This window comes from Triticum dicoccoides, chromosome 7A (genome assembly GCF_002162155.2).
Source record: "Triticum dicoccoides isolate Atlit2015 ecotype Zavitan chromosome 7A, WEW_v2.0, whole genome shotgun sequence".
Taxonomy (NCBI): domain Eukaryota; kingdom Viridiplantae; phylum Streptophyta; class Magnoliopsida; order Poales; family Poaceae; genus Triticum; species Triticum dicoccoides.
Genome location: NC_041392.1, coordinates 101,827,915 through 101,848,770, shown reverse-complemented (window position 1 = coordinate 101,848,770; position 20,856 = coordinate 101,827,915). Strand labels below are relative to the sequence as shown.

The window sequence follows — 20,856 nt, the reverse complement described above, 5'->3', positions numbered from 1 at the left end:
CAGCAAAGCCGAGGCTCATCATCTTTAACTTGCCTCTGAAAGTGTGCTCTTCGGGGGTGAGCGTCCTGTTATCTCTAGCAATATCCAGCTGTAAGATAAGTTCGTGGACAATTCTGGTCCTTAACTGAATATCACTCAGCAGAGAGGAAGCCCAAGACTTGAGCTTCTTGGCAGTGAAGGACAATTTGTTATGCAAATTGGTGTACGGATTGCTCGACTTAGTAGCCCTATCCCAAGCTGCAGTAACAATTTCATTGAACCCCTCTAGCCGTACCCACATATTTTCAAACATGAATCTTCTCTGTGGCTTGAACAGAGCATTACTTGAAAGCAGGAGTGGACAATGATCTGAATCAGCGGAGGAAAGGCCTTGTAACAGAGCATTGGGGAAAAGTTCATTCCAAGGTTGATTATAAAGAACCCTGTCGAGCCTGACCAGGATAGTGTGCAGTTGCTCATTGCTCCAAGTATATCTCCTACCATGCAAATACATGTCCTTGAGCTCCAACCGGTTCATAAAGTTTCTGAATGCATTGATCAACCCTCTATTGATATTACCATTGCTTTTGTCAGCAGCAGCAGCAATCAAGTTGAAATCGCCCACTAAAATCAGAGGATCGGGGGAGTTCATGCATAACAGTTGTAAGTCATTAAGAAAAGAAATCTTCTCATTGTGAGGCTGTGGACCATACACATTAATCAGTTGCCAAGAGTCACTAGTAATCTTATTTGAGCACTTGAGGGAAATGAAATTTCTGGAGCATTGCACAGAATTGACAGCAACAACATCAGACCAAGCAACTAGCAGGCCTCCACTAGCGCCATCAGATGACTTAGCGCGGAATCCGACGCCCGCCCACTTCACCATGTCGCCCGCGGTCTCGCCAAGTCGCCGTCCCTGCAGCGACCTCCAGCACACCGCACTCAGCCGCCCCAGTCGAGCACGACCATCCCGCTACATTCGAGTTACCTATCAACTCCGTTACGAGGCCAGATACGTACAACTCCGTCTGGTGAAGTATTCAGTTGTTAGAGCATCTCCAACCGCGTCCCCAACACACCCCTCTCCAGGTGTTTTTTTAGCGTCAGCAAACGAAAATCGGCCCAGCCATGCCTCTAGAAGATCGTTTTTTATCGGGTTGGGCCGAAATTAGGGCTGCGGACCCAGGCCAAACCCGACGCTCTGGGGGGTGTCTGGGAGTGCCGGGGCGAGCTGTTTTGACGCGAACTCACCGCGGGCCCGCCGCGTCAGCCACTCGTCTCGTCGTCCTCACAACGCCTCGGTTTCCTGCGGGGAATCAATGCCAAGGCTGCCCGCCGGTCAGCCTTCCGTTGATTCCACACGGGCGGCGAGGGTGGCGCGGCGCGCCGACGCAACGCCTCCCGCCACACGTACACACCGGGCGGCGCGGCGCCCACCCCCCGGCCGCTATGTAAAGCGCCTTCCCTCGCTGGTGGCCGCACCCCGCCGAGCTCTTCCTCTCTCTCCCCGTGCGCTGTCGAGCTTTCTGTGCGCCGAACACCCTCCCGGTACTCTCCTCTCTCCCTCGATGGTGGAGCGGTTCCCCAGTGATGGGGCGGCAGTGAATGGCTTTGGCCGCCGCACGCTGCAGGAATGGGAGGCGTACCTCCTATTCCAGGCCAACATCCCTGCACCGCCCGACATGCGCGCCGGGCCGGAGGGGGGGGTGGAGTGTCAGCACCGGCGGCGTCCCCATTCCCCCGCTACGCGAAGTCACCGCCCGCGCCGACTACTTCGCCGAGGAGGTGGACCTCGTGCAGGCCTCGCTGACGCCGGAGTAGCAGGACAGTACGCCGCCGGCAACCACGATGCGTGGGCGGCGTACTTTCAGCACCAGGAGGCGCAACGCCTGGCCACCAATGGGGCCCCGGTGGTGGGGGCTCCAAGAACAGCGAGGGCCGGCGCCTGTGGTGGGGCGCCCCCGACCGCACGCTCCATGCCGTCCTCCAGCACCTAGAGGGCGGCAACAACCCGCCGATGACATATCCTGCCACGGCCGCCGCCCCGGCCCCCGCGCCGGCCAATGGATGCCCAGGAGGTTTGGCTCCTCATCGTCTTCCTCCTCCCTCTCTGCCGCCCACTCCTCCTCCCACTCCTCCGGCTCGCCGGCAGCGCTCGGCGTCAAGGCCGAGCCCGCAGCAGAGACACCACTCGGCCCGCGCACCCACAGCGGCGGCATCGTCATCAACGAGGGCGGCGGGCGCACCTCCTCCTCGGCTCCTTCCCGCTTCGTCAAGCCAAAGACGGAGCCGACGCTCGCCCCCGCGAAGACGGAGCTCGCCGGCGTGAAGACGGAGCTCACCGGCGTGAAAACGGAGTCGGAGCTCGACGACGCGGCGGCCCTGAAGTGGGCGCGCGCAGACTGGGCGCGCACCGAGCTGGAGCGCCAGTGCCGCACCTACGAGCGGTTCGCCGCTCCGCACCGTGGCCACGACGAGGGAGGCGCCGTCGTCCTCGATGACGGCAGCGACGATGACGCGCCGCCGCCACCGGTCCGCCAGGGAGACGCCGGGCAAGGGTCCAGCAGGGGCGGCGTGAAGGAGGAGAAGAAGGACGACGACGAAGACAACGGCGGCGGCGACGGCGGCGACTTCGCCTTTATCAGGGCGTTGTTCGGCCTGTAGCCCCTTTTTTGTTTTTCCTATGTTTATTATGTATGTTCGCCAAAATTTAATAAATATTTCAGTTCACCAAATATTTTTCCAGTTTTCAGCGAATTTTAGTTAAATACATGTTCAAAAATATTTTAAACGGTCACCTGGGGACCGGCCCTGGGGGCGTCGGCTGGGAACCCGATCGCCCCCAGACCGATTTTTGCGCCGGTTCACCCCCAGGCGGCGATTATTAGAGCCGCCTGGGGGGGCCAACGGCTGGAGATGCTCTTACAGATCGGTGGAAATCAAGACCAAACCGAGGAAGGCTCGTGTTTTTTGCTTCTACTTTGATTCATTAGCCAACAAAGGAATCTAGTACTAAGGATTTAATTGATGTTTTGATTCTTCATTCACGTGAACAAAGTTTCCTTGACGGTTCTCATGAGGAAAGGTTGTATGTGATAAAACCAGAAGGTTTTGTCGATCTTAAGGATGCTAAAAGGTATGCAACCTTCAGCGATCCTTCTATGAACTAGAGCAAGCATATCGGAGTTGGAACATACACTTTGATGAGGTGATCAAAACTTTTGGGTTTATACAAAGTTTGCAAGAAACTTGTATTTACAAGAAAGTAAGTGGGAGCACTACAACATTTCTGATAAGTATATGTGGATGATATATTGTTGATCGAAAATGATGTAGAATAACTGAAAAGAATAAAGGGTTGTTTGAAAGGAGTTTTTCAAAGGAAGACCTGGGTAAAGCTGCTTATATATTGGGCAACAAGATCTATAGAGATAGATCAAGACGTCTGATAAGACTTTCACAGAGCACATACCTTGAAATGATTTTGAAGGATTTCAAAATTGATCAGTCAAAGAAGGAGTTCTTGCTTGAGTTGTAAGGTGTAAAGTTGAGTAAGACTGAAAGCTCGACCACGGCAGAAGAAAGAAAAAGGACGAAGGTCGTCCCCTATGCCTCAGTCATAGGCTCGATATGGTATGCCATGTTGTGTACCGCAGCTGATGTGTGCCTTACCATGTGTCTGGCAAGGGGGTACAAGAGTGGGATCCATACTTTAAGGTATGAGATTTAGTGAGAGCTACATCCTCCTCATTTTCTAGGCATAAATCTGGTTAGATCCTAATATTTAATTTTCATGAAATAGGATTGTGTTGGAGTTATTGATGGTACACATGTATGAGCCTCTGTTACAGAGGACATGGAGCCTCGTTGTCGTGGTAGAAAGACCTATGCTATTCAATATGTGATGGTGGCTGTTGATTTTGATCTTCGGTTCATATTTGTGTTAGCTGGTTGGGAGGGGTCAGCATATGATGCTCAAGTTTTTCTTAATGCTTTAGAACGTCCAAATGGCCTACGTGTCCCACAAGGTAACTTGATGTAGCTACATTTGTCAATGCTACTATTTATGTATAGCAAAGTAACGTGCTTGTTGCTCATATGTTAGGAAAATTCTATCTAGTTGGTGCTGGACATGGAGCCAAACCGGGGTTCTTGCCTCCTTTTCGTGCTGTGAGGTGTCATTTAAATGAGTGGGGGAACAATCCTATTCAGGATGAGAAGGAATTGTTCAACCATAGACATTCTTTGCTTTGTACCACCGCTACGTGTGCATTTGGATCACTCAAGGGGAGATTCAAAATCCTTCATGAGGCCAAGCCATTTTTCTGCTATCCTACTCAAGTAGATATTGTTATAGCTTGTTGCATTGTTCACAATTGGGTTATAAATGATGGGACAGGTGAATTTATCATACCAGAGGCTGAATGCGTTGCCAATATTAACCATGCTCCGACGAGTTTAACCACCGAGTTTAATAGTATTTGTATAGCAAACAGAAGCACTTCTCCCAAACAAAGCATACAACTAAGCTAATCCTCCAAGAAGTAAGACTTAATAGACGGCATGAAATTGCCAACTAACCCATGGATATTGAACACATGGACATATATTTAACAAAGATGTTTATTTAGTAGCTTTGCTTACATGTCAAAACATGGTTGGAGTTGATGGGAACACTAATGTAACATGGATGGAATACCACCAGTGCAAAAAGGACAAGGAAATGACAAAAGGGTAATTAATGACTTACTACAATAGTTTGATTACACTCCAAGTTTGTCACAAGCCCACGACGCTAAGACTGTCGAAGTTTTTAATCTGTTGGCCTGCTAATCACAGACACAAAAATACCGCCGGACAAACCTTAGTCAGAAAAGCTACCAAGCAACGTCGACCAAGTCACCTTCACCGAGATTAACGCAAAATCATTCTTTATTTCTTGAGTATCATGCCCATGGGTTTTAGCCTTGAAAGGACAACAATGTTGGTGGTCGGAACTGGATGACAGTGCAACAACCTTGAACTCCAAATCTATCGAAGAATTTTTCAATACAGCAACCACAGACCTCTTTAAGCCACATGATTTAGCAACCGCACCATCAAAGAGCCGGATTTCCTCACTAAACCCACTGCTTAAACATCCCATAGACAAATTGAAACTGCTTTGCACTTCCGATATCGGAACCTCTACCGTCGCCTCAACTGCATATAAAAGACATGATAAAATTATGTCGACCGCTCCACCATCGCCAGGGATGCGAAATGTGAATGGCCGATTCCAATTGCCTTCAGGGCCAATGATTGATGCACCATCGATCAGTTGTATGTCATATTTTTCTTCTTCACCTACCTTGATCCTCATGTCATATTCAATTAGAACACTATCCGCGATATCTGTCCCTCGCTTAGGGCCAGTCATGTTGATGAGAGAACCCTCCTCCACAACGATGGGATCATCCCTGCTAATATTGACGACATAATTAAGCAACGGATCGATATCATCCCGCACCGCTATGTATCCATACAGCTCTACTGAGCCACCATCCATGGGAACTTCAGCCAACTCCACCGAGTAAAATTGCAGCATGCTAAAAGCATCATGAGTTATGCAAGTTCCATCGAGGACGACACAATTCGTGGGATTTGACAATGCCATTGCCTCAAGCCGCGTCTCTGTACGGTCCGCAATACGATACTCTCTCTTCCACCAAAGTGAATCCACACCCCTGTATATAGAACCATCACGGTGTCTGCTTTGTGCGAGCACATCATTCACGGCGTATCCGTCCTCCTCGCTGAAAACGATTTCAACCGTCAGATCCTCGGCTGCGCTGCTCCGATCTTGGTCACAACCGGCGACGTTACCATTTTCGTTGCCCTTGGAAACAGTAATAGCCTTACCAGAAGAGATGGGCAGTCGCCTGTGTGGTTTACCAGATTCATCATCGGCTTGTGCTCGACTGACGGCGGCCATGTTCCGAGATCCACGAGGAAATCGGGGAAGACTACGGGCAGTAGCTGGATTGATGAAGGCCGCCACGAGCGGGGAAGCTCCCCTCGCAAGGGCTGATGGCCACCAGCGAGCCATGAACATGGAAGAGAGGGGAGGTCGCGAGCGAGATGAGGCCATGAAGGCTGGAGCGGTGGCGACGTCAGGGCGTCGGAGGAGAACTTGGAAAAGAACTCAGAAACGGAGTCCCGATACATACGGGGAATATCAATTCTTGCGCTTTTTAGTTAGACTAGACCAAGCTAGTAGTGGCGGGCCGTACTTGGTGCTTGCTACGGGTCTTGTAACTAAGGAAAGTCATTGAACATATCATGCTTATTAATCCAGAGTAATACCAAGATTGAGCATGGCGCTTTCAATTGTTTATGTTCAATATAGAAAGAGTTTAAAAGAGAAATGGTGTAAAAATAAGACCCTGCCATAATAAGTAATGAATCATGGCACGCATTACTTACAACTCACAGCTTTGACAAGGAACATGCTTGTGATTGGATTCCAATATAGGAATAGGATGCCGAGTCACCTAGATTACATTTCTGCTTCTCAATGCTAGGCTCCAAAGGCCTTACGAATTTCAGCGATTACATGGCTGGACACATCTGGACCGAACATCTTAGGCAAATTTGCTGTCAGATCGACCTCGATTGATTTTAATCTTACAGCTTGATCCCTCCTGACCATGATCTCCCTCTCGGCATCTTCCATTTCGGATGTTTGACCAGCACAACTATGAAGCCAGATTTGAAGCACTTCCTTCACAGCTGATGCCAGATGGCTGGACACTATCTCCTCCAAGGTACTCTCCCCTCCATGACCACAATCAATGGTGACCGACAGCGCTGTTGGAGAACATGCACTGCGCACAAAGAGCGACGGCGACCGGTATGGACGGGTTTGTGGCAACTCTTCGATGTTCTCACGTTGCTTGTCCAGCCCAGTGTTTTCATAGTACTTGACGATGTACTCGGGGTGGAGTGCAAGGTCTTTACGTGGGAGCAGATCGAGAATCACTACCATTGAACTTGGGCTGCCTTGTATGAACTCCATGAGGAAATGTGGTGCATCCGACAAGGCGTTTAGGGAAATAAGAACCGATGTAATATCGATTGCACCATTCGGGACTTTGCAGTGAAGTGACGAGTACAACATGAAATCAATCTGTAGACAGAAGTTAAGACCATTGAAAATCGTACGCATTTGTCGTTTTTGTTGATACAGTGATATGATCACGAGGAGGAGCAAATAGAAGAAATTAGGCAAGTTTATTAGTGCGCCAGTTTTCATGATTCCACTGCCAATATTGTTGGGTTTGTTGTTCTCACGGAGCTACTAATTCCTATTAATTTCAGTTGAGCCATGGTGATGCTTGTGTGTTTATGTGTGTGTGTGTGTGTGTGTGTGTGTGTGTGTGAGAGAGAGAGAGAGAGAGAGAGAGAGAGAGAGAGAGAGAGATGCACAAAAGTAGTAGTATATCACGTAGGTACTGAATCGAGAGAGGAAATACCGATGAGGCAGGCACGCCTCGACGCACGTCCAGCATGCCGACGGCGGTTCCGGTGCTGTTCCGAAACTCGAGTACGTCTGCAGGAACAGCCGAGGGCAGCAACTGCGCCTCGGCTTCAGCCACCAGCTCTCGCGCTACCTTTCGGTGCGCCAGGGAGGGCATGCATGCGCACATGGTGCTTGATGTTCTGGCTCGGAGAAGAGGAGACACGCCATGGTGGAGACCGGAGATAGTTGGAAGGGTTGGCGCAGCCATGGAGACAGAGGTCACTGGCCGGAGCATGGCCCCTCTTCTGTAAACGGGAACTGATTCGTGCTGTCCGGCCGGGATCGTTCCCGTTTACAGAAGAGGGGCTTCGAGTTGGTAGTTACCCTTTAAAGGTTTGATATACATGCATGAACTTCTTTTTTACGACCACTGTTGCCGTAACTAAAAACACGACCACTTCTCAATTTCATTAATCCTGCATTCCCGTTGGTCATATGCTAGCATTGACTCTAACTCAACTAAAACCACATATCTGCTACCAGACGAATGGTTGTACCAATCCTGCATCCACAAGCCATCGATCACGTGAGATACAGCCTGCTCCACGCGTTCCACGCGCCCACAAAAGGTTAGGTGGTTGAAAGCGCCTCCTACTTTAGACTTATTGATAACATCGAACAGTTACACACAGTGTACATGTCGACCAACAGTACTCTAGTCCTTTTCCAAAGGCACATCTATCTATTATATATTAAAAGTAACTAGTACAAATGCCCGTGCGTTGCACCGGGCGGAAAAATGAGCTCAACCTGCTTCATGTGCCATTGTGGACCATCTTTATATCCAATTTCAATAAACACCGATGATAAGGTTAAACATGGAAACTTTCTTACTTTTAATAAAACTTAACTTTTTCATTAAAATTGGAACACTTTTTTTAGAATATTTATGTTTTACGAAGTTCGAACATTTCTCAAAAAATAATATTTTTTTGAACATATTTTGTTTTTGTTGTACATTTCTAAATGGAAATATTTTTAGTAAAAATGGAACTTTTTTGGGAATTTTGAATCTTTTTTAAAAAGTGCGAACATATTTTTTTCAAACAAAAATAGTGTGAACATATGTAGAACTGTGAACATTTTAAAACTATATTTACTGTGTTAGGTTTTTTTTTGCATATAGTTTTTTTAGAGCATTTTTAGGAACTTTTACAAATAGTTGGTTGCTTAGTTGGGAAGAGTATTTTCTCTTTTTTTTTCAAGTATTTTGGCTTGCCCAAAACAAAGCACTTCTCAGTAGCCAGACGCTCAGCCTCATCACAATCATACACACTCTACTCCTCCATGACCAATCGATACTCCTCCGTCCGCATCGCCACCTTCTCCTCCTGCAGATTGGTGATCATGGCCATGGCCTGGGCAGCCGCCACCGCCGACGTGATCCTTCTACACGAGCGCCGTGGACTTGTGGTCCAGCTCCACCCGCCACTTTAGCTCATCAACCATGCTAGTCTTCAGCCTCAGTATCAAGCATGCTGCCGTCAAAGACGCCCAAGTAGTTCCGTTGCAGGGAGAGCGCCCTGGTGATTTAGAAATAAGCAGTCATCTATGATACACTGATTAACTGGTTTCATGTTTGTTATCCTACTCCAGTGGCAAAAGTGTTCTCTATTTTTGGTAAGGTGGCATTTGAACTAAAATGGTAGACTTCACAACAAATTGAATGTGACTGGTATTTTATCTATCCCCAAGAACCGCACCTTACAGGAAGAAAATCTCACTAAACCCTAAACATACATTGGTACAGCAACTCAAGGACCATGTCTCTCTCACTTGATAATCCAAAAAACAACTAATTTCAGACTGTCTAAGATTCTTGTTGTCAGACTGTAAAAATCCCCCAACTCAACATAGACCAAGAATTAAAGTACAGAAGGAACACAATTGCTGACAAATTAACCGCAATAGTTCTCGGTTCATCGAAAGAACGACTTTTGTTTCTAAGCTAAGAAGGTTCAGTTAGATTCATCTCCTCAATCAAGAGAATGTGCTCCAGTCAAACAGCTAAGGAAATGATTACCAGATAATTGGATAAGATTTAGAAATCCAGGCAACGGCGCATTCAGGCCAGATTTAGTAAATTGATGAATGACAGTACACTTTCTTTAATTTGCACCATCCAACACTAAACGAAACAAATCAAATAGATCTAAAATTGGGTTGTGACTTGTGATCATCAATCAATAGGAGCAGAGTATGGTGCAGATCTACCAATGTATTTAGCTGCCACCGGAAACACAATTGTTCATAATGATTTATCACAAACTTGAACAACCAAAAGCAGAGACCCTGATTCAATTTGTTTGGGTGTGCTCAAAAGCAGGGTTGCTGCCCCGTAATAATCCAAAAACACTAAAGTCCAAACCCCTGAATCATTGGACTACTTGTGAAAAAATTAATCAAGGAGCCCTTCATTCAGATTCAGGGTTTAATTAACTGATTAGTTAAGATCAAGTGTCAACTGGTTCACCAATTCTGTTATTCCCGGGAATGTTGATCCAGTGAGGCTATTCTGGGTTGCATCAAGGTGCTAGATCTTAGAATGGTTACCAAAAGCTGCCGGTATCGACCTGTTTCATGTGTTCATGTGATGGTCCAGGATCTGCTCGACTCGTTGACCCTACTTGTTCACAGCCAACGAAACCTCAGATACATGTCTAAAGCTCATTAGGGCTAACAGCCATCACACATGTCATGTTCACCTGTTCAGAGGAAATGGAAGTTTGCTCCACCAAGTAAACAACCTTGACAAAAGATAAAGTTACCAGAAGTCCTTCCATAATCATTTTGCACAAACATACACCACCTATATTGGAGAACAAAGTTGACCTGCAACCAACAAAATGCTCAGATTACTTCATAAAGACATATCAATTTTTACTATGAACGGAACCTTCAAGGCAAGACTACTGCAGAACCTACCACTAAGTCGAACTATATATTTTTTTACGATTGCTAGGCATACTCGCGAGTTCACAAATAATAATAATCCAAAAAAGTTGAATCCTTCATTTTTAAAATTTGAGCATTGGCGCATATCCACTGTATGGATTAGTCATATTATCAGGCTCGGTCAGTATATTTTAGTAATTTTGTCACATATGCACTGTTTGTTGAACCAATTCCAATAATAATCAATAGACATGCATATCTTTGGAAAAAAAGGAACACACATGCATACAGTGGAAGTGTCTCAAGGGCCAAACTATTCTGGAAACTATCATAGCAGACATCATCTTTTTCTAAATCTCGACTAAACGGTGATGCACGCACACTTATCTTGGCTTGACCACCTGCACAATCAGATCTTACTACTGGACATTGGTATTGTCTGATGCTTCCCATCGAACATCAGGCAATTTGAGATTTACCATTGCCCTAGGGACTTGACATCCCAGCTATCTTGCTCTGGCAGCTTAGTGGTACCTGACCAAAATGCTTGGTGCATGTTCTGGAAGTTGTTCCAAATCTGTGCAGCTCCCTAGGCAGACTCATAGAAGGTTGAACAATGTTTTGTTAATCAGTTGCAGCATCTGTACACTTAAAAAAATGCATAAAACAAAATCTACCTCCTTAGGTGCATCCTTTATGATTCTTGGCAGTTAGGTGAACATAAAGATAATAGGAAACATAAGAAACTGGCTTTTAAAACTTGCATTGCAGTATGCAAGAAATTGATGATACTGTCCCAAGTGGTCTAGGATAACCCGGTGATCAAAAATACACTAACTGATTATGTAGAGAATTATAGATTCGCCAAATTCTTAAATTAGTATTTTAATCAAACAACGTCTGTTAATTGGAACTATTTACTATTGTTATCGTTCGTAAGTCTATTCAGTTACAGAAGGTTCTCAATCGGATTAGCCATCCCTCTTTCATTCAATTAGGTTCAGCAAATTCCTTTTATTACCTTGACAATGCCCACTGCTGGACAGAGTTAATATTTTTGGCAAGAAATCTCTGTTATAAATGGTCCAAATTTATCTATATGTATTATGTATGCCCCCAACAATAGAAAGAATGATTTTGGTCCTCTTCCTCTCTAGCAAACCTTCGCCAGTGACAGGGATATGCCAAATTGCCAATGACCTTTCTCTGATTTCTGAGTTTTAGAGGTAGAGGGTGGAACAATTAGAAAGTCAACAAAGGGCTAGATGAATCTGATTGAAGAACTAAAAGCAACAGAATATCTTGCTGTGCATAAATCATCAATTATATGTCCAATTAATACTGTCCAGTTAAAGGTCGAAGCTAGAATCATAGATCTTACAACTGTACTTCCGAAAAGAACCATTCAACATCAGACTTTTATCATTGCTAAACTTCAGTATCTCGTATCATACAGTGATAATCCTCCTAGATTAAGATTATACCAAATCAGTGAACGAATAAAATAACTACAATTTGGAGCTTCAAGTAAAGCAAACAGTTAACTTAATTCTCTAGTCGACGGGCTATGTTGTTACCTGAAGAATCATCCTCCCCCTGCTGTTAGTTCAGCACCTTGGCCCCTCGTTCTTGGAGCAGCATCCGATACCAAATCTCCAACCTGGTAGCCAATTCTGGTCAACAAATAGTAGCATAGGATACTTCTACAACTAAGTTAAAGTCAGACAAGAAGAGCATTGTCTAGATGTATCTCTTTGGGTTTAAAACTGTGAATTTCAGAGATGCGCTTCTCTGAAAGCATAAAGATGCCATATCAGACTCAACACTTGGCTCAACAAATCATACAGTTCGGTGCAAGTATTTGTACTGCTCTCATGTGCAAATCCAAGTGAGAGTGCTATATTGGTAACCCATATCTGAGTTGAAAACGGGGAAACAGAAGTGTGATTTTAGAGGTGAATACCTTATCCTCCAGCTCATGGTCAGATGCGTGTTAGGCGGCAGCATCCTGCTCGGAGGTTGTGGCTCCTCTTCCACCTCCCTCTGCGGCCCGTTGCTAGATGGAAAAGGGAGTGCAGCATCCGTCGTGCGACAGATCGATTGACCCGACTCCCGCCTCTTCCTCGATCTCTTTACTGCGTGGCCAGCAAGACGGCGACGTGCAAGAGAGAAGGAGTTGGGGAAGAAAGAAAGGAGACACAGAGGAGGCATGCGGTGCCCGAGCGTAGCGCCGCCTCCCTGCTATGGCCATCGCCCCCTGCGAGCTTGCGCCGCTGTGGTCCGTGCCCCGGCCGACTCTCCATTTTCTCCTCCTTCATCTCCCCGTGCGCCTCCTGCCTCGCTGCCGCCGCCTGATGCGGCACCCGAGCACAGCGGCTCCTCGACGCCTCGCTGCTGCATCCTCGGAGCGCAGCGCCGCCTCCCCGCCTCGATGTCGCCGCCTAATGCGGCGCTCGAGGGCACCGCCGCCTCGACGCCTCTCTGTTGCATCCCTGGAGCGCAACGCCGCCTCCCCACCTCGCTTCCGCCGCCTGATGCGGCGCCCGAGCGCGTCGCCGCCTCCCCGAGCGCCGTCTCCCGCGAGCCCACCACGGCCCCGCCGTGCTGGAAAAGGGATAAGATAGAAGACAGGGTCGCGGCTGAATTCTTGGAAACGTAGGGCTTTTTTCTATAAAAATGAATCGTTTTTTCAGATCCACTTACATAGGGATGGCGGGTTGAATTCTTAGAAAACAGGGGGACTTTTGTGCAAAATGGCCGACGACGTACGACATGCCCGTGCGTTGCTACGGGTAGAGGGGCAGTGGTTGAAGAGAGGGGTGCATGGAGGACTTTCGTCGAGTGCATTTTCTCGACTTGGAAGCAAATTCTCCAAGAGTTCAGTTACTAATCCAAAGGATTTTTGAAGTAAGGGTGCACAAGATGTTTTTGCCTGACTTCTATATGATATTGTACATTAGACCGTCAATATATAGTGACAATGCATATCTCACCTGTAAATTAATCATTGTGCTGATAATAAAAAATCACACACACAACACTTACGTTGAGTTACTGATATCACACAATGATAATGTCGTATACTTCGCCTAGCGTCTAAGGATGTTGTGTGTGTACTAACCATGCAGTCCTAGTCGTATAGATGTATTAACTTCCTGTTCTGTGATGATATATGCATGATTCTTCATCGCAATTGAATCTTTGTTTAGTGTGTTGCGCCTCAATTCACGGTTAGCTATAATTTGCTTTATTCTAGGTTTTTTTGTCCTGGTTGCATATTTGTGTATTTCTGCCTTTCCCATGCGCACTTTTTTATCTTCTGTGTTGGCTTAACGTTTGCATATTTCTTCTTCTCTTGTGTGTATTTTAATGTTTGGGATATCGCTTATCGTGAACTTATCGATCGACCCATGATAAGGGGTAAATCGGCTAGTTTATCGACATATCGACCGATTTATCGCTATATCGGCTAATTTATCAGCCGATTTATCTTATCGGCCAGACACCGGTAAGCGATAAACCGGGCGATTTATCGGAATGTCGGAAGATATCTTGAACAGTGATTCTTTTGGCAACTGGGTTGAATCTTTAATTCTTTTGTTTGGTTCATACGCTTCATGATGCTTTTTTTGTTTTTCTTCACTGGTCGTTCATACATACTGCTCTATATTTTTTTGTTTTTTATTCGTTGGGATCCATGACTCGAGATTGCCATCCAAATTGCTTGCCTGCATGAGAGTTTTGTATACTATATGAAGATGATGTTGATTAAATATCAAATATAAAATTTGCATCATAAATAGAGCATATGTAGCTACTTATAAATAAATATAATTATGTTGGACATAAGCATGAGAATGTATGTGCTGTTTCCATGCTAGACTACTGATCAAGTTTTTCCTTGAAGCAATTTAGAAAGCAAAAAATGATACTAAAGTAAGAGCACTTCTATATTCATCATGTTTTTTGTCTGACTACAGTACAACATTGTAGAGCGTTTTGTCGATGCCTAGTGACTAAGCATACCACACTGATAGATTAACCATTGCAATGATATCAGAAAATAAAAATATCATATATGCATCTCTTTCAAAGTAATTTTATCTGATTCTTTTTTCTTCATAGCATCAATGTTCGGGTCGAAAGGATGTATAAGCTGGTTGCCTCGTTCCTCCATACCACCTTCAACATAACCATCTTCAGGGACTTCTCTAGAAAACAACTTCTTCAGGGACATCAAGCATGGCATATTCTTCCTGATTTGGAATAACAACTTTATTGAGAACAATTGAAGACTTTGTAGCCATGATATGTAATTGCCTATGTTTTGCGCCTATGTTTTATTATGCACTTGTATAAATCGGAATCAGTGGCTAGAGATAATTTATGTATTTATTTCACTGGACGTCTAGGCATATACTCCCTCCGTCCGAAAATACTTATCCCAAAAATGGTTGTATCTAGACTTATTTTAGTTATAGATACATCCATTTTATCCATTTATAGGACAAGTATTTCCGGACGGAGGGAGTATGTTTCAGTCGTGTGTGTCCTGATCTATGCAGTCAGTCAAAAACAGAAACAAATGCAAATCTTCAATAAGGAAAAAAAAGTAAAACCAAACCCGGCATGTGTACGTTGATACAGAAAAGTAATCAGATGTGCACGCCCAGAATCGAACGATTTGATGGCTAATTTAGTCCTATTTCGGCGAGTGCTCCCGTGTCCACTCAAGCCTGCTCGGGTGTCCTATATCCAGCTGTAGACAAAGTAGCCATCTCGAGCAGGCGACGCATGTCGTCTGGCCCCACGGCACCGCTATTCTCATCCTCGTCCTCGTCTCAGCCGCTCACCGCTAACCTCCAACCTTATCGTTTCAGCAGTTATCGTCCTCTTCTCTCCCCCATCCCCGATTCCTTTCCTATCTTCTCTCCCCATCTCTCTGAAACTACCACGCAGCACCCTCCCTCCCTCAACGGCCGCTGCTGTTGCTAGCCCCCCTCCCACCGTGCAGCGCAGCGCGATCCAGAGCAGATCGAGGCCACCAACAAGCCTCCGTCCTCCTCCGCTCAGCACCCGATCCACCTCCCGTGTACTCGCGCACGCAGCCCCATAACACTCTCCTTCTCCCTGCTTTCTCCTTCTTCCTCTCAATTCTTTCTTTTCCCCTTCCCAGGTCATGCACGGAGCATGCAGGGAGCCTGGCGGCTGGAGTTCGCCGGCCGTTGGCGCCCTCCTCCCCTACGACCGGCACATCCACCCTCTAGCTCACCTCCTCGCGCTGATGGCCGGCTCGCCACCGGCGAGCAGCACCAACAGCAGGACCGCCGCCGCACCTCACCGCTCTCTTCTCTCTCCCTCTGGCCTTCCATCTCCTTTCTCCCGTCCTCCCTTTTCTCTCCCGCTCATCTCTCACTTCTCTCGCAGGCACCCAACGCATGGCGTGCCTCGCCCCATTCCTGGGCTCGGGCGGCGCATACGCCCGCCGTGGCGCATCTCCTGCCTTGGCTTCTGCGGAGTCAGCGCCGGCGGCAAGCGGCGGGGCATTCACGGCGGTTAAGTGGAGGCAGGGTGTTTTTTGCAAAAAACGAAACGTTATCCAGATTTAAGTAGGACCACGGGTTAATTCCTAAGAAACAGGGGGACTTTTTTGCAAAATGACCAATGACGGACGACCAGAAGCGATCGCTGGTTTATTTATTAATAATTATAAAATTATAAATATTAGTAGGGATAGGGAAAGAGGTATTAGAAGAAAACGGAATCCTCCGATCTCCTCCCCTCGGCCCAACGAGCAATATCGATCCAGACCCTAGTGCCGCGGTACCTCTTCCACCCCGCCAAGCCAACCTCCATGGCCACCCGCCGAAACGTCGACGATGAAGTGCGCCTCGCCACCCGGACGGAACCCCGGTAAGACCGTCGCGATCGAGCTTGGAATTGGATGGGGATGTATAAATTGTTTCGTTGCAGGGTTGCAGAGGGAGGGTTCTCTTCTCGTCTACATAGATCACTGCGTAATTTCAGTCGGATTTCTGGCCGATTGCTCGGCCCTACTTCGGGCTAGTTTTACTTTTACCAGCTTACCCATATATTGTTCTGTAGCGCCTCACGGATAATGCGAATTATTATCTCGTATAAGTTGAGATAATGTGGTGCTCTGTTTATTTTTTATTTTTGGGGTACTTCAGGAGCCTAGAGGCGTCGGCGGCGCAAGACATCTTGTTCTTGAAGGAGGCTCTCGACACTGCAACATTGGGGGAATCATCTGTTACTGCCACTTCCTCTTCCTGCCCGCAGGTGGAGACAGTAGCTGCTGATGAGAGAGGCGTCGGGCTCTCGCCGCCACCACCTGGGCGTTTGTCTCCTAGTCCTGGGACACCGGCCATCACGTCCCGGAGACCTTATAATTGGGCCAAGACATTTATCATCAGAACTGATCTCCGGGGATCAGTCCACATATACCCTCCTATTGGTGGGCCATTCCAGAGCGTACAGGAAGCTGATGATGCTATCAGTCGCCATCTCGATGACCTGCGGGATAAGAACGTGTAAAGTTTCCCTGCTCTGCTCTAGATTACCATCACTTGATGTCTCCTATTCTGTGCGTTCACACTTGCAATTGTGTTCAAAAAAACAAATATCCATATGCTTCTGTGAGTTGGCCACAAAAGATTATCACAATTTCAAGAGCACGAAGCAGCGAAAGGACAATTACCCAAACTAGACTGTCGGAAAGCTGACAGGTTGGACTTAGACTTCTAAGCTTGCAAATAGTCCAGTGTAGTTTAGATTTTGTTGATCACTGGTAGTACCATTATTACTACCACTGCCACAAACTACCATGACCTAACTCAAGAGACCTGGCAGTTGTTTGATGCCTATTTACAACTAATTCACCTAACAGTATGTCTGGCTGGCCTAGACACGTTTTGACAGAGTACTTCAAATCACTTTGCATTCTCCATTTTTCAGGAAGTGTAATACAATCTACTTATCAAATAGCATGCTTTGATCTTAACTAGGTGCTTAGATGGGATGTCCTGGAGCGAGAGAGTTACAAGGCGGGCTCTTTACCGGCCTGATGGTACAAGGAAGAAGCTTTCAAAGTCGTTATTAGAACCCGAAAGGCTTAACCATACACGCCTATTGGTTCAAGCTCTACTGGACAAATATAACGAGGACCACAATCTTTTGGGGGTCTGCTCTGTCTCCCTCCCGCCCACACCCTCACTCTATTTGTTATCTTACTCATCTAACAGTTACTGATACGACTCATGCTTTCTGTTTTAGAATCTCGCATATGAACTCAAAGATATTGTGTGCATCCAGTCAGTTTGTGAGGGCAGCCCCCATAAGTACGACTGGTACTATCATCTCAATTTCACTACAAGGGCTAAAGGAGATGATGAATTTCACAGTGGCACCGATAATCTGTTCTTTGCGGAAATCACACATATTGGAGGACCATATAAAGATTTTGCGCTCAGCTGTTTCTACATGCTTAAATCTAATGATAATGGTATTATATACTCTCACCTTATATACTATTCCCTCTGTCCCAGAATATAAGAACGTTTTTGACACTATGTTAGTGTTAAAAACGTTCTTATATTTTGGGACGGAGGGAGTAATAACTGAGTAATTGTAAACATGTTTCATATTACACTGTTCGGTTGACCCTTTATTATGTTTTCCTTCATCCATACATTATAATAACAATTTTAATATCTCAATCTGCACAGCCATGCATAGTGACTTATTGCACACATTTTTTTACATTTCAGTTATTCGGTTATTTTCATGTAGTTGTTTCTAGTTGGCTGTTTGTATGTGGTAGTAAATGACTTGTCTCCTCTGTCTCCTTTATTGAATGAAGGTCACTGCCGCGGTTGTACGTATAACAAAAGGGTTAACTTGAAGCACCCTAATGATGCTGATGAATACTCTGGTGGTCACTTGGATCCATATTTGCCATACGGTGGTGACACTAATATTCAACATAGCAGCTCTGATGAGAATGTATGATGATCTATTTATGGTGTGTGTGAGTACGTCCAACCTTCTATTGCTTAACTATTTATTACATGCATTGCCCCTCCTTTTATAGTTGGACGCCGAGGAGGAAGCTAGGCTGCAAGCTAAGGAGGAGGCTAGGGTAAAGCGTATATACGCGGTAATATACAGTATATCTTTTGTGGATAGTGTTAATCTAGTACCATGGTTTGATAATTGACTGATTATTCCCTGCTTGTTGTGAATTCACTTACTTTAGTGCCTTGATGATCCTACTTTTTTTGGAGAAAATGAGAAGGCGCTTCAAAGATGATCCGCGTGCCGAAGCTTTTTTCCAGCCAAAAAAAAGTCATGACCCTCAGCATGCAACACCATTAGCGAATCAGCAGGGTGGAGTGGAAGATTGAAGCGGCCTACTCCACCTTTTTATTTGCCTCAAACTAATTTGGAAGATAGGAATTCTGTAGAAATTCTAATGGCCAGGGGAGGAGGGAGAAATACAATTGGTACCAGCTAGGCTCCAAGGTATTGTTGTGCATACTACGCTGTTGTTTAAGATTGTGCAAACATGATAACCCACTTGCAAATATATATTTTGCCAACGGAAACCTTTTAAACGTTCAATCTCCCCAATTCCGTACTCAGGTAGCTTGGCAGGGGAAACTTATGTGTCCACTGCTGCTAGACTTACGCTCACCAACGCCTGTCTCTCCGCCATCCCAACATTTGTGATGGGTCTCTTTATCTTAGGGGAAGAAGCGCACATGAAATTTGACAAAGTGAGAGCTGCTTTTTCTGGGAAGCGGATTCTTCTAAGAAACGTAAATACCACATGGTTAGATGGGCTAACCTTTGTAGACCTAAATACCAGGGAGGTTTACAGATTTCCATTTCTAGAAAGATCAACCTGGCCCTAGTGACTAAGTGGACTTGGGAGATTGCGCAGAATGAACATGGCCTTTGGGCCTGTATCTTTAAAGCTAAATACTTTCTCAATGGATCTTTCTTTACCTGTAGAACCAAGGGTTCTCAAATCTGGAAAAAAGAGGGGGGCGACTTCGAAAAATAATAATCTGAAATGGGATTGAGAAGTGCAAATAAATCTTCAACCTAGCGTGAGATTCTTTGTAGGGAACGGTCTTGACACTAAATTCTGGGTGTCGACATGGATTTCGGGCAAGCCACTTTGCGCCAAATTCCCGTCACTTTCTGTTTTTGTGTCGGATCTTGAGATCCTTGTTAGCAAGGTGTTTACCACAGGCAATGTCAACATTGGGTTTTTGCACTCTCTTTCGTCTGCGTCTTCTCTTGGATGGCTCGCTTTCCACGAATAAAGATTTGATCAGATGGGACCTCAAGATTCGGGAAACTTCACAGTTAAATATTTACACGTTAAGTTAGCCCAAGGCCCTATAGTGTGTTTTGCTAAAGCATTGTGGGCTACAACAGTGCCTCTTTGGACCGTCTTCCTTCGGCACTTCATCTACAAAAATGGCACGGTCCGGGAAAGGTGTTGTGCTTTATGTGGATCTTCAGAAGATGTCAATCACATCCTATTCCAATGAGCCCTCGTCGGGTTCCTATGGAGCTATGTCAGAGAATGTTTTGGTGACACTTGGAACCCACAATCGATGACTGAAGCTCTAATGCTTCTCCGTGTTGCCTGCCTGAGGCCAGCCTCGCCGTTTGGCCTGGCGTACATTTAGTGCTTTAGCTTGGGCGCTTTGGACTACTCGTAATAAGATGACTATTGAAAAAATGTTTCCTTCTCACCATGTTAACTACATTTTTAGACGGTCCTTTATTTTTAACAGTGGTGTCCTCTGGGGAAGAGGGAGGACGGTGATGCTGCTTCTGAAGTTTTGTGCAAGATCGAACGTCTTCATGCATTCCATAGAAGCGCCTCTTCATGAAGATAGTTTTCTGTACGTTAGCTCGTTCGAACTAGTAGTACCTTGTTTTGTGATCGCCAATTTGCTCATCTGGCCAGTAAGGGCCGGTTGATGTAATAGTGTAAGACTCGCTTAACATTTGCCTATGTTGGGTTTATTAATTCAAAGTCGGGCGCTCCTTGTGCTGTTTTCTAAAAGGTAAGCTTGTTATTTCCTTAAAAGACAGCAAGAGAAAAATACACTCAAAGTAACAGCGAGAGAAATCTGTTTTGCAATTTTCTTTCAATATCATTGCTCATTGCAAATGACCATGGCAAATTATTCAGATAAAATTCATATACCCTTTGTCCAGCCGACAGAGTCCTGAATTAGGGGGTGTTTGGCATGTCAGTTACCTATCCTTTGTGCTGGGCCGAGGGCCCTCCTCTAAGCTCATCAACTGGTGGGCCTCATTTGTCTAGCCCAAGAACACAAAGAAGGAACAACCCAAATACTTGGCGCATACTCCAA

The 20,856-nt window shown here is 45.8% G+C and overlaps 3 protein-coding genes and 1 long non-coding RNA gene across 11 annotated transcripts; 1 reads left to right on the top strand and 3 right to left on the bottom strand.

Moving 5' to 3' along the window:
• Positions 1 to 4,846: 4,846 nt before the first annotated feature.
• On the bottom strand, positions 4,847 to 5,956 carry LOC119333204. The gene has a single exon (XM_037606184.1). It carries the CDS (start codon positions 5,954 to 5,956, stop codon positions 4,847 to 4,849), a length of 1,110 nt encoding a protein of 369 aa, XP_037462081.1.
• Positions 5,957 to 6,380: 424 nt separating this feature from the next.
• Positions 6,381 to 7,889, bottom strand: LOC119331775 (red chlorophyll catabolite reductase-like). 2 transcript variants are annotated; one of them, XM_037604953.1, is made up of 3 exons: positions 7,618 to 7,889; positions 7,497 to 7,587; positions 6,381 to 7,150 (listed from the first exon to the last, which is right to left on the bottom strand). In XM_037604953.1, the coding sequence occupies exons 1-3, from the start codon at positions 7,776 to 7,778 to the stop codon at positions 6,542 to 6,544; spliced, it is 861 nt and encodes a 286-aa protein (XP_037460850.1). In that variant the 5' UTR covers positions 7,779 to 7,889; the 3' UTR covers positions 6,381 to 6,541. The 2 variants fall into 2 exon arrangements, with proteins under 2 accessions (XP_037460850.1, XP_037460849.1); XM_037604952.1 differs by having other exon boundaries at positions 7,497 to 7,885.
• Positions 7,890 to 8,713: 824 nt separating this feature from the next.
• LOC119331323 lies at positions 8,714 to 13,055 on the bottom strand. 4 transcript variants are annotated; one of them, XR_005160450.1, is made up of 3 exons: positions 12,402 to 13,055; positions 10,820 to 12,098; positions 8,714 to 10,375 (listed from the first exon to the last, which is right to left on the bottom strand). It is a non-coding gene; the product is annotated as an uncharacterized LOC119331323 (long non-coding RNA). The 4 variants fall into 4 exon arrangements; XR_005160448.1 differs by having other exon boundaries at positions 8,714 to 11,905; positions 12,016 to 12,098; XR_005160449.1 differs by having other exon boundaries at positions 8,714 to 11,027; positions 12,016 to 12,098.
• A 2,274-nt stretch (positions 13,056 to 15,329) lies between these two features.
• Positions 15,330 to 20,531, top strand: LOC119329382. 4 transcript variants are annotated; one of them, XR_005159471.1, is made up of 9 exons: positions 15,330 to 15,530; positions 15,615 to 16,351; positions 16,630 to 16,989; positions 17,464 to 17,638; positions 17,732 to 17,960; positions 18,318 to 18,460; positions 18,549 to 18,614; positions 18,753 to 18,979; positions 20,269 to 20,531. XR_005159471.1 is itself a non-coding variant. In XM_037602418.1 (8 exons), exons 2-8 carry the CDS (start codon positions 16,293 to 16,295, stop codon positions 18,765 to 18,767), a joined length of 1,086 nt encoding a protein of 361 aa, XP_037458315.1. In that variant the 5' UTR covers positions 15,330 to 15,530; positions 15,615 to 16,292; the 3' UTR covers positions 18,768 to 19,087. The 4 variants fall into 4 exon arrangements, 1 of the variants encoding a protein (XP_037458315.1); XR_005159469.1 differs by having other exon boundaries at positions 18,714 to 18,979; XR_005159470.1 differs by having other exon boundaries at positions 15,615 to 16,989; positions 18,714 to 18,979.
• Positions 20,532 to 20,856: the final 325 nt, after the last annotated feature.

Coding starts and splice junctions, on each gene's coding strand:
- LOC119333204 (XM_037606184.1), bottom strand. CDS start 5,956: ATGGCCGCCGTCAGTCGAGCACAAGCCGATGATGAATCTGGTAAACCA.
- LOC119331775 (XM_037604952.1), bottom strand. CDS start 7,778: ATGCTCCGGCCAGTGACCTCTGTCTCCATGGCTGCGCCAACCCTTCCA. Junction 7,151..7,496: donor GAGGCGTGCCTGCCTCATCG/GTATTTCCTCTC, acceptor TTCTGTCTACAG/ATTGATTTCATGTTGTACTC.
- LOC119329382 (XM_037602418.1), top strand. CDS start 16,293: ATGGCCACCCGCCGAAACGTCGACGATGAAGTGCGCCTCGCCACCCGG. Junction 16,352..16,629: donor GCCACCCGGACGGAACCCCG/GTAAGACCGTCG, acceptor GGGGTACTTCAG/GAGCCTAGAGGCGTCGGCGG. Junction 16,990..17,463: donor GACCTGCGGGATAAGAACGT/GTAAAGTTTCCC, acceptor GATCTTAACTAG/GTGCTTAGATGGGATGTCCT.